The 12,472-nt window shown below is 41.8% G+C and overlaps 1 protein-coding gene across 5 annotated transcripts in view; it reads right to left on the minus strand.

Annotated features, from left to right (window-relative positions):
* Nucleotides 1–2,656: 2,656 nt before the first annotated feature.
* LOC105485970 (testis expressed 26) overlaps nucleotides 2,657–12,472 on the minus strand; it is a 40,977-nt gene continuing 31,161 nt past the window's right edge. For 3 of the 5 annotated variants that reach the window (XM_011748611.3, XM_024794159.2, XM_024794160.2), the window contains 3 exons: nucleotides 11,753–11,929; nucleotides 9,106–9,267; nucleotides 2,657–3,310 (listed from right to left, as the gene is read on the minus strand). In XM_011748611.3, coding sequence (XP_011746913.2) covers nucleotides 3,249–3,310; nucleotides 9,106–9,267; nucleotides 11,753–11,929 — 401 coding nt within the window. In that variant the 3' untranslated portion in view covers nucleotides 2,657–3,248. Of the gene's footprint in view, nucleotides 3,311–5,359; nucleotides 5,478–9,105; nucleotides 9,268–11,752; nucleotides 11,930–12,472 lie in introns of all 5 variants that reach the window. The other 2 variants (XR_011614919.1, XM_024794158.2) reach the window with 2 other exon arrangements.

Below are 12,472 nucleotides of genomic sequence, written 5' to 3' on the forward strand. Positions count from 1 at the left end.
GAAAGAACTGATTCTACAAAGCTTTTCCTCATTTCGAGGGTCCCAGGAATGTTGCAGCTAAATAAACGCTGTGCCTGTACCAGTCAGTTATTGCTACATTAGCCTCTGGCATGCAGCAAACAGCATTTATTTCTCATTCACAGTTTGTGAGTCACTGGGGCAGGTCAGCTGGGGGAACTTGTTTTTCTCCTGGGACCAGTGAACAGCCCAGGTTTATTTCTTCTAACAACCCATTAGCCAAAGAAAGCCTCATGGCTATGCTCACATACAAGGGCAGGGGAAATACATTCCATCTTTAGTGGGAGGCACTGCAAGGTTACATGGCCAAGGGTGTGGATACAGGGAGAGATGAATAATTGGGACCAATAATTCACTTAACCACCAGCCCTAAAGCAAAGTCTGTCGAAGATGACTCTCAATACTGTATTTACAAGTAGAACATCTTGCTCTAGAGTGATATCACTGACAAGTTCTAGAACCCTGTAGGGCAGGTAAGATGACTTTTTGTGTCCAGACAGATGGCAGTACTCATCCATAGGCTCTCTGCCCCAGGGCAAGGTAGGTGATGCTGGCTTTTCTTGGCTGCCCTACCCCCAGAATACCAAAATGATCTCCAAAGAAGTAATCAGGGTTTGAGGGGAGGAGGAGAGCATTGAACAGGTGGTGCATGGAGAATTTCTGGGGCAGTGAAACTATCCTGTGTGATACTGTAATAGTGGATACCTGGCACTATACTTTTGTCATAACCCATAGAACTTTATAGCACAAAGAGTGAACCTTAATGTATGTAAATTTTTATAAAATCATTTGGGAGGTCAGGGATCCCATTTGGGACCCCCAAGGTGTAGAGATAGGTTAAAAACTTAAGATGCATGCACAGACACATCTGCAGTGGTGAAAAACTCAAGTCCTACACAAAACTTTGCTACCAAAATTTGAAGAAGAAGACAAATAGTATAAAATCAACATTCATGGGTGATCTGCAACTTGAATCAATAGAAATTTATTGAAATTATATTTCAATAAATTTATAGAAATTTATTGACTGTTGTGAAATAAAGTTACATAGAATACAAGAGTCTATGCTATCAGAAATACAATGGCACTCACACCATGATCCGACTCTTGCCTCCTTGATCTCTTTTTGTATGACTTTTCCCTGTCCCCGGCCAACTCACTATGCATATGTCAACCAGTCCACCTTCTTCCAGTTCCTAGAACACCAAAATCGTTACTATCTTAAGGCCCTTGCCTTGCTGTTATCTATGCCTGGAAAGGTCTTGCTCCATCTCTCCAAGGCTGGCTCCTTCTTCTCTTGAAGTTTCATCTCAAATAGGAGCCTCTTGGTGCCTCCCTCTAGAATGGAAGCTCCATTACTGTCTTTCACTAGTGCATTATCCCCATCCCCTAAAGCCCTGCTTGGCATGTAGTAGGTGCTCAATAAATATTTGTGGACCAAAGGGGCTACTCATTTATTAATATTTATTAATATCAGGGCCCTGATGGAGTATGGCCTCTGCTTTGGAACGGTTGCTGTGAGGACAGTCAGGAAGCCCCACACTACACACACTGAACCAAGAGAGAGTCCATGTAAAGCTCCTGGGTGGTCACTCTGACAGTCTTAAGCACTCTAAGAAAGGCATCAAAGCAGCTTCGTGCTCAAGTATTGACCCAGATCTGCAAAGGACGTTGGGGTGGGGAGACGCTTAGCTGATAAATAGAAAGCTACCCCTGTCTAAAGCAGGGATGGTTGGGATATGACTGCCTTGGTACAAAATGGGAGCAGGAAATAGGACAGGCCCAAACAAGGGCTCAAAAAAGGAAAAAAAACAAACCCCAAAGCAACAACAACAACAACAACAACAAACTCTTGCTGCTGGTGGGAAACCTAGAGGGCAAGCTTCTTTTCCACACGAGCCCTGCTGGCGGCTGTGTGTGTGTGTGTGTGTGTGTGCACGTGCGTAAGAGCACGTGCGGGGGATGTAGTGAAAAGTACAGTGTGAAATGAGGAAATAAAGGATATCTTCTCAGTCAGTAGCCATGGGAGGAACGGGGAAGTACAAGGTCCTGAGAGCATAGAGATGATGGAATTTTTATATATTGGGGGAGAAACCCAAATCTAGTAATGACCATGTGTAATAAAAACTACTAGTATCATGAAAAACAGTATATTTCCACAACTAACATTAGAGGGGAAAATGAAGAAAATTAGGAAAAGTAAAACTAAAAAGAACAAACAGCAAATGGCAAGCAAAAAAAATGATATAGAAAACATAACCCAGTATGTGAAGCATCACAGTTGCTCTGTACTGACTAAATTCTCTGAAGACAAAGACTGTCATGTTAGTTACAAAATAAAAGCCAGGCATAATTTATTTCTAGAAACAAAGTTATAAAGACAGATTGGAAATGAAAGCAAGGACATACTGAGCAAATGCAAAGGTAAAACCAAAATCAAACCAGCACCAATAGCAACATTAATATCAATTAAAATGCAATTTAAAGCCAAAAAGCATTAACCAGCCAAAGATGAATAACATATAATGGGCAATGTTAATCAATGAAGAAGCTCTGTATAAAATTCATAAACCCTAATAGAATACAAAATACAGCAGTCACATACATAAAGCAAAAAACCCAGAAATACAAGGGAAGATTAATAAAAATATATTTATTGTGGGAGGTTCCAATATTCTTTCAGAATTGGACAATTCAAGTATACAATTAAAGATATAAAGGATTTAAAAACTACAATAAACTATAATTTTTTTCTCATATTCACGTAACACACAATCATATACTTGATTAATGGCATTAAATAAAACTGTAATTGATTTCCCAAAAGCAGATTTTTAAACTTTCACTCATTCAAAGAAGAGATAAGCAATAAAATGATTTTTTAAGTCTCTAATTACTGGGACATTAAAAAATCTCTTCCACGTAATTCCTAGTTCACAGGAGAAATCAAAATTGAAATCACAAATTAAGTATCCAAAAGGGAAAAGAAAAAAACACTGTATCAAAACCTATTGGATACAGCAAAAGCTATGTTCAGGGGAAATTTTGTAGCCTTAAATAATTGTATTATTTAAAAATAAAGCAAAGCAAAAGACACAAATTCTTGACTATCCCAACATAATTGAAGCTGTTTGCATCTTATTTTTCCTTGATAATTGAGAAAATGACTAAGAATGTCCTTGTGCTTCCATTGATTTTCAGATTTTCTTCACTTGTACTATTTTCTCTTTTCATTTCTTCTCTTTGTTAGTGTCACAGTGAGTACGAATAAAGCGATCAATAATTTGTCTATCTGAAAAGTATGAAGAAAAACAGGATGAACATTTCCATGTAAGTATTTAAATGCTAAATTGAGAAATTCTAGGAAGGAAGAAAATATCTGATAATATTACTAAATACACAAATTGGATAAGAGATCAAAATAATAGCAGGCTATTATACCTAATACCTAAACAGGCACAGTTGTGTAATTATTGATTAAGAAGAGTAAACTTAATATTCAAGGGACAGAACACGAATTTCAGAATGAAACAGGCTTAAGCTTCAGTTCTGTGCTGGCAAGTGTTAGCAAATGATTTAACCTCTCCACTTCTTCGGTTGCTCATCTTTGAATACAGTCAGCAGTACTTGCAATGCACAGACGTTGGAATAGATTAGGGATACTGTGTGTGAAGCACCCAGACGGTGCCTGGCCTATCAAAAACAATAAATGGTCATCTTATCCTTTTATTACTGGGTGCATAGTAATAAACAGTGATGATAAACAATACAGATTATTGTTCCAAAATTTTCATAGAAGCCAGGGCTGTTTTTGTACCCACCAACATTGGTAAGCTTTGCTGTCCTTGAATGGTAACTGTTTGACCTTGGGAAGGCCCTTCAACTCCCTTCCCTGGCCTCCATTTCCTGATCTGTAACATTAAGGAGTCTTGTCTGGTTCTGAACATCTATGATTCCCTACTCCTAATCATATATACATATATATAATTTTTTTTTTAGATGGAGTCTCACTCTATTGCCCAGGCTGGAGTGCAGTGGTGCGATCTCAGCTCACTGCAACCTCTGCCTCCCAAGTTCAAGCAATCCTCCTGCCTCAGCCTCCCGAGTAGCTGGGATTACAGGCATGCGCCACCACACCCAGCTAATTTTTGTACTTTTAGTATAATCCCAGACTCCTGAGCTCAAGTGATCTACCTGCCTCGGCCTCCCAAAGTTCTGGGATTATAGGCAGGAGCCACTGCGCCCAGCCCCTAATCATATATATTTTTAATAGTACAGAGTGGAGCTGTAAAACTTTATTCACTCCCAGCAGTTATCACCCGTGCAGCCAAAACCAAAAAGGAGTGAAAATGCAAATGATGTCATGCTCATATTCAATGTTCATGTTATCCTGCTCAATGTCATGAATGCCAGTGGAGGCCCGTAGATCAGGGATGTCTGTGTGTGCGTGTGTGTGTGCGTATGTGTGCCTGTGTGTGTTTGTTCCTGTTTTCTCTCCAATTTTGTCTTTATTTATTTGTTTTTGTGATTTCATGTTTAATTTTGAAGCATCCTTACCGTACTCCATACCTTGTCTCCAGTATTTTTTTAGTTGGGTATTCTTTTCATAAAGTGAAATTCACTAATCTTTTGTGTACAGTTAGATGAAGTGACACATGCATTACTGTAACCCATGACCACAGGATGATATAGATCATTCCTTCCATCTCAGAAGACCCTTCATGCCCCTTCCCAGTCAACACTCCCTACTTCAAGACAGCCACTGTTCTGGTTTCTTTCATCAAAGGTAAGTTTTCCCAGTTGCAGACCTTCAAATAAATGAAATCATACAGAAGGTATTCTTTTGTGTCTGGCTTCTTTCATTCAGCATGTTTTTGAGGTTCATACATTTTGTTGTATATATCAATAACTAATTTCTTTTTATTGAGTGGTATTTCATTATGTGAATGTCACAGTTTATCTATTTTCCTACTGTTGGAGATTTGGGTTGCATCCAGTTTGAGACTATTAAGAATAAAGTGGTTATAAACATTCTTGCACATGTCCTTTTGTGGACATATGGTTTCCTTACTCTCGGGCAAATACCCAGAAGTGGAATTTCTGGGTCATGGAGTAGGTATATATTTATCTTTAGGAGAAGCTGCCAGACCTCTTTCCACAGCGATTGTCCTCTTTGATGGCTGGGCACAGTGCCTCATATGCCTGTAATCCCAGCACTTTGGAAGGCCAAGGCAGGTGGATCACTTGAGCCCAGGAGTTTGAGACCAGCCTGGCCAACATGGTAAAACTCTGTCTCTACTAAAAAATCAAAAAACAGTTAGCTGGGCATGGTGGTACACACCTGTAATCCCAGCTGCTTGGGAAGCTGAGGCATGAGAATTGCTTGAATCCTCAAGGCAGACGTTGCAGTGAGCTGAGATTGCGCCACTGCACTCCAGCCTGGGTGACAGAGGGAGATTCTGTCTCAAAAACAAAAACAAAACAACAACAAAGTGATTGTATTCATTACTCTTTAATATTCCCACCAATGCTATATGGGGTTCTGACTGCTTCCTCTCACTGATATTTGCTATTGTCAGTCTTTCTAGTTTTAAACATTTTAAGCATTGTATCTATTACCAAAGAATTTATAGCAAAGAATTTATATTAATATAAGAAAAGATCCTTTCTTCTGATACCAGAGATAGACATACATGGTTCATCAAGTTTTACATGAATTAGTACAAAAGGATGAGAGTGTGTAAAATTTAATGTCAATTTAACTGTTCAAAAAGGCTACCTGTTGTAAGTCAAAGGATACCAATCTTTATTATGTATGAATGCAAATTCATTTCCTCATGATTTTGTTTATGCTGTTGCTTCTGCCAGGAATGGTCCTGCTTCTCTTTACCATGCAGATTCATCTTTAAGACTTAAAGGATCCCTCCTCCAGGCAGCCTTTCCTCATCTCCTGTCCATCCACAGGGTTGGGAGTACCCCTCACAGGCTGCTACCATACCCAAAGATTACTTTGATTACAGAACTGGTGACATTTTAATTATGTGTTTATCTCCCATACCAGATAATGAGCTCCCCGAGAAGAAGCGTTCCTTATTTATCTTTGTATCAACTGAGCATTTATTGAGTAAATACGTTGATTCTTAATATTGAATCACAGGCTAGGAAGAAATACCTTTTGCATGGCCATTTGTGGGAGTTTCAGTTGGAGGAAGAGATGGGGAGGGAGCCATAGCTGAACAAATTCACAGAAAACTGGGTTTCAGATCATTTTACCTTTCAACTGGGGGAAAAGTGGACTGATGACACAGTCTTTACCAATAGGAAACAGTTGCCCAACGAGTAAGCTTTTGAGTGGTCTGAAGCGGACTTGGGGATTAAAATGATTTTGAAAGTAGAATAGCCACCAAAGATAACTAGTTCAACCTCCTCAAGTTATAAATAAACTGAATACCAAATAGTGGTGACACAGAGTTAGTGGAAATGAAAGGTTTGCCTTCAGCTCTCTTTCCTTTATGCTTTCACAGCTTTATTTTTTGTCATATTGGAGTTTTCTCTTCTCTGTGTTTTACCCCCTACACACACACCATCTCTCTCCCACACCCTCACCTCCTATCCAACTTTGTCCATTACTTAAGAACTAGCCTGGTCTTTTCCCTTTCTCTCTCTCTCTCTCTCTCTCTTTCTCTCTCTCTCTCTCTCCCCTCTCTCTCTCTCTCAAAATGTACCTGTTCTAGGCTCCTATTCCATCAAAGCCTACCATCTATGAGAGATAATTCTGTAAAATAATTTAAGCTGAGTTAATAATAATTCTGCCTAACACATCTGCCAGGTTCTTAAATTATCTGCATATGTACTCAGCTACAAAAGCTCTGCCGTGATATTCACCAGCTGAAAAGCATCAGTGCCACCCCTGACACTAGAAAATGACAAGAGGTTTTGGGCATAAGAATTCAGAGGGAATCTTCCATTTGTTTTTCAGCTTCTAACAAAGCTGGCATTGAGGAGTGGGCCATTCTACAGCAGAGCTTGAAAAGAGGAGTGAAAATCCATGGGAAGCAGATCTTGCATCAACCCAAGGCAGCACCCAAGAGCAAAGCTCTGGGGCATGAGCCTTTAGGCACCTGCCCCTGGTGCTGCCCCGAGGGAACCAGGAGAGCAGAAGAGCTAAGAAGAAACAAAACCTTAGCTTATTCTAAGTTACCTTGTTAGCTAACAGGTCATACCTCACCTGTCTGGGGAGGAAAGCCCCATTAGGTGGACAGAGTGTTTACCTGAAAGATCAGCTTATGGTATCTTGGTATCTTGGAGAATGTAGATCCAAGGCTGTCAGAGCACTTTGAGGAGTCCCTAGTTCACCCTCAGGGGGCGCCACTAAGGCTTGGATTGCACCTGACACAGAGACAGCAGTGCCTGCAGCCACCATGGTTTCCATGGGGGCAGAGAAATGACAGCTGCATCTGCGTTGCAAGTCCCTGGGCAGATGGGAGCATCTGCTCAGCAAAGACAAAAATCCTCTTTCTACAGGGCCCAACAGATGTGGATCCTAAAGGTAAAAAGATCTTCTTGTAAAATGCAGAGGATAATTTTATATACAAAATTGAGAGCAAGAACAGGCGGGCTGACTTGAGCTTGCCGCAGAGCCTTGCCTGGGCCCTCTGGGAAGATTGAGCCAGTGGACCCTTAGGAGCCTCTTGGTTTTCTTCTGAAGTGCCAGACTGGCCCAGAGGCATCTCTGGAGAGCAGGGAGGCATCATACTCCTTCCATGTTCCTTTCTCTCAACAGAAAATGCATACTCCTGTCTCAATAGGAGGGAAACACCTGCTTCTTGTACCTCCCTGAAACGCAACGTTCAAGTTCTTAGAAGGGTCTTTAGGCTCTCAGCCCTAATGTGTGAGAGTGGAAAATACCTCCTTTCTCCCAAAACACACACACACACACACACACACACACACACACACACACACACCCCTCCCTGTCAGCCTTGCCTACAGTAGGTTTTCAGTGTTTCTTAGGGCAGGAGATCCCATAAACAAGGTTTTCAGTGAGGATTTCAGAGGTGCAAGCTCTTCTGATTGTGGCTGGGGACAGCACCTGGAGGCCCAAGAGATTCAGACGAGAAACAGAGAGCACTTGGAGGGATCCCACATGGCCAGTGGAAGTCTCAACCTCATCACAGGGCACACAATAAATTAGTAGCCCCCATATAGCCTAGAGCACAAAATGGGGTACAGAAAATGGTCAGCTGGGTACAGGAATAAATATTAGACCTTTATTGATATTCGATTTTTACTTCCTTCTCTAACAGTTTGTATATTTTATAAATGTATGTGATACATTAGTTTAGTTGGCATATGAATACATTTTATATAAATTTTTACATCTGCATTGGGTGTTGTGCCCACAAATGAGGAGGAGCGGGGAATGTGTGATCCCTCACGTAGGATGCTGAGAGGCAGGTTATAGGAAGAGCTCAGTCTCCTCTCCTCAAGCTCTCTTATTCTCTGAGTTGACATTCTACACACTCTCAGTTAGACTGACCAGTTGCCCCTAAGATGCTCCCAAATAATTCCAGTCACTTGGCTGCAAACTAGGATAAGTCTTTGTCATGTGGAGTGAAGCCACATCAATGGCATTCGCTCTCCTTGAGAGAGTGACATATAGAGATTTTCCTGTACATTAAAAAGCCTGTCACAAAAATGTACCAGCAAGAGAAAATAAAGATTAGACAAAGTACAGCAAAACAATGTGACTGTACAAACACCCAGAGGAGAAATCAATTAGCTCTAAGAAAAAGAGGAATCATCCTGCAGCAATTCAACTACAGGCAAAATGAGATCAGAAATGAGTGAAAACAGTGTGTCTCTTTTTTTAATAAGTAGGGATAAGTCACTGGGGCCTCCTTAAAGGAAAATGTCTTTTCAGTGGATTGAGGTTTGCACAACACCATGAGATTTTTTTTATTTTTTGAGGCAATGTTTTCATTTTTGTGGGCATTCAATTCCAGTGGCTAGAACTTGGAACAGTTTCTATTTGGCAAAAGCAACATATTATGATCTGTAAGTGCATGAAATAAAACCTCATCTTACCTTTGTAAGAAACACTCTGGAGGTACTCTTTGACTTGAGAGGAAGTAAATGAGTTTAAAAGCATTAAGAAATCTGGGTAGGTTTTGTCGTAGTCACTTTGGTACGTGGTCTGTTTCTTTGTGTGCTCTTGGTTCCTCAGGAAGCTGTGCAGCACAGAAGGCACTACAGAAATACACAGGGGAGGACAAGCTGGGAGGCTGGCACCCAAGCACAGCAGTCTTACCCTTATTGTTTGAAAATGACCCTGACAGCCCCCAGCCCAGCTTTGAGCTTAGGCAGTATCCTTCATGATGCTGGTCACTAAGGCTCTGTATTAAACCAGTTCTTCCATTGACCAGGGCTAAGCAGAGCTACAGGGACTTCCAGCCTGTTGCTGCTGGAAGGGGCAGTGATGGGAGACAATGACCAGAAGGGTGAGTTTGACCGTCACTTTCAGAAGAGAAGTTTTCCCTAAACTTGACTCTTATGCAGGTCAGTGTGTTATGATGGTGAAGGAAACTGAAATATTTCACCCCAAATTACACGTCTTTGATATACTTTGAGATGGCTGTTGAGAAGGTCTGCAGACAGAGGTAGCCCTGCAAAGTTGTCTTTGAGAGTGGGGTGACCTGCATCCGTAGGGAATCTGCACTGATGCAGCCTGGCTTTCCAAGGCCTTCCCTTGTCTGGATCTAAGAAAGATTAACTAAGATCAGACTTTAGAGGTCTAAAAGAAACCTTTACCATCATTCTCTCTGAGGGCTGCTACCACTAAACAAGACCACCTTTGCTAGCCTGGCCTCCTCTTCTCCCCCTCCCATAACCTGTTTAACCAGCTCTTTCTATAACCTCAGGATAGTATAAAATCATCAACCCTCCCATCATTTCTTTGAGTTCTTATATTTTGCTTGACTCCCGTGCATGTGAATAAATTTATATGCTTTTTCTCCATTTAATCTGCCTTTTGTCAGCTGATTTTTCAGCAAACTTTCAGAGGGTAAAGAGGAAGTTTGCCTTTGGCCGCTATGATGGTGACATTCACTGCCTGCTTAATAAACAAAGGTCCTCATAGAAGCTTCTTTTTCTTTCAGGACATCTCCTGTGCACATTTGGGATGGCACAGTAAGGGACCTCCCTCCAGAGACCTAGGCATCTTCGGATGAGCATTGTGGAAGAACGATGATGTTTACAGTCATGGCTCATTGTCCATTTGGACTAATGGGGGTATGAGGTGCAGGCAACACCCAAATCACTTATATTTGATTATGAATATTGCTCATTTAATGTGAGTTCTGATATTCAAGAAACTACAATGAAAAAAGTAATAAAGTCACGATGTAAAAACCAATTTGCCCGATCTTTTTAAACCTTAAGAGCAGTTTCCAGCTCCAGGGATCCCCTTTAAGGGGTCATTGAGCAAATGGAGGGCCCAGACTGGTGAGGGGATTTGACGCTGCTACCCTGAGAAGAGTGTTTGTAGGGCCTGGAAATGCTCTAACTGGAAAAGAGAAGACTTAGGCTTAGAAGGCATATGGCAAGGTTTTCATAGAATAATAGATTTATACTAATTAACATCCATGGGAAGCAGTGGAACCAGGGGCTAGAAGTTTAGCAAGGAATATTGCAGCTGCTACACCTTCTACCCAGTTGGAGCATCGGACAACGAGGGGGCATGGGGCTACCCTGAAGTGGATACGCAGGGTCACTGACACCCCTTGGCAAGGATGGAGTCAGGAAGATTCACACACTACATGAGGCTCTGGACGAGGTAATTTCTAGGCCACCTTCTAACCCCGAGGTGCTAAGCATTAATTCTGTGATTATCGTCTCAGGTACTACTTGATCCCAACTCCATGCCCGGAATGAATCATGTCTCAGACTGACACCACGTTTTCTGCTTAACTAGTAGCTTGGAGGTGGCTTGGTCACGGAATTTTGAAAAACTTTCAAGGGATGCACGTGTGGATACACTTCCAGTAGAAAATTGAGACTAAATTGGATTCCCGACTCATCGCTTTCTGTCACTTTACAGTAACTGCATCCTTCCTCTCATTTTTTAAAAGGAGGAAGTATCCCCTAATCCCAACCACTGCCCCTCCCCAGCAGGGATGACACTCATTTCTTGGCCTAAGCAGTCAGTCATCTTCTGAAATGTACTGGCTCCCCGGGTTCCAGGTTGGGAGCCGCAGCGATGAGGTTCTGACTTCATGCCAGAATCCCTGGCTTTCTTCTTGACTATTATGAAAACGGGCTGCCAGCGCCCTCTGTGTTGAGAAGTTTTGGGGCCAGGGATTAGGATCTATGAGATTGTTTTAGAAACCGCAGCTGGGCTGGGCACAGTGGCTCACACCTGTAATCCCAGCACTTTGGGAGGCTGAGGCAGGCAGATCACCTGACATCAGGAGTTTTAGACCAGTCTGGCCAACATGGCAAAACCCTGTCTCTATTGAAAATACAAAAAAATTAGCCGGGTGTAGTGGTGGGCGCCTGTAATCCCAGCTACTTGGGAGGCTGAGGCAGGAGAATCGCTTGAACCTGGGAGGTGGAGATTGCAGTGAGCCGAGATCGTGCCACTGCACTCCAGCCTGGGCGACAAGAGTGAAACTCCATCTCAAAAAAAAAAAAAAAAAAAGAAAAAAAAAGAAAAAGAAACCGCAGCTCTACTCACCTAGACCCTGAGAAGCAACGGGCAAGCTTGAGTAGCATCCGTATTTGAAACTGAAATCCTGAAGCTCAGGAATTTTAGCTGGAATTTGGTAATTCCTTCGGAATTCGGTGTCTGGAGGTCGAGGAAGTAACTTGTCACATTCCAGAGACAAGTGAGAACTTTTCTTAATCTTTTGAGCTGGGGTGGAATGGAAATGGAAGGCAATACTTACTCCTTGTGAACAAAGTAGCTAAACCCACTCTTGCTGTATTTAGAGGTCCGGTCAAGGTGCTCTGTATGAACACTTCAATGAAGAAATAATTTTCCGCTTTATCAGTCACAGGAAGTATATGCTCAAATGATCAGAAGTGGTCTCTAGTGAATGTATTTTTATGTCACGAGTCTGCTCAGTGGGCACAGAAGATGCTGATCACTCCACGGGGTCTGTCTGGTCCCTGGGGCAGAGGTGGGTGTCAGAGAGATTTTGGATAGGGCCAGGTTGCCATATAAAATGTGGGATGCGCAGTTAAATTTGAATTTCAGATAAATAATGACTTTTTAGTGTAAATACTTGCTATCTACTGCATGTCATTATTCAAATTTAACTGGGCATCCCATAGTTTTATTTGCTTAATCTGGCAGGCCTAGATGGGGTGGTGTATATCATCTCCATTATCTGGAAAAAAAAAAAAAACATTCGAAGCTTATCCCTTACTGATGGAGGGTTAGGTAACATCACTG

This window comes from Macaca nemestrina, chromosome 16 (assembly GCF_043159975.1).
Source record: "Macaca nemestrina isolate mMacNem1 chromosome 16, mMacNem.hap1, whole genome shotgun sequence".
Taxonomy (NCBI): Eukaryota; Metazoa; Chordata; class Mammalia; order Primates; family Cercopithecidae; genus Macaca; species Macaca nemestrina.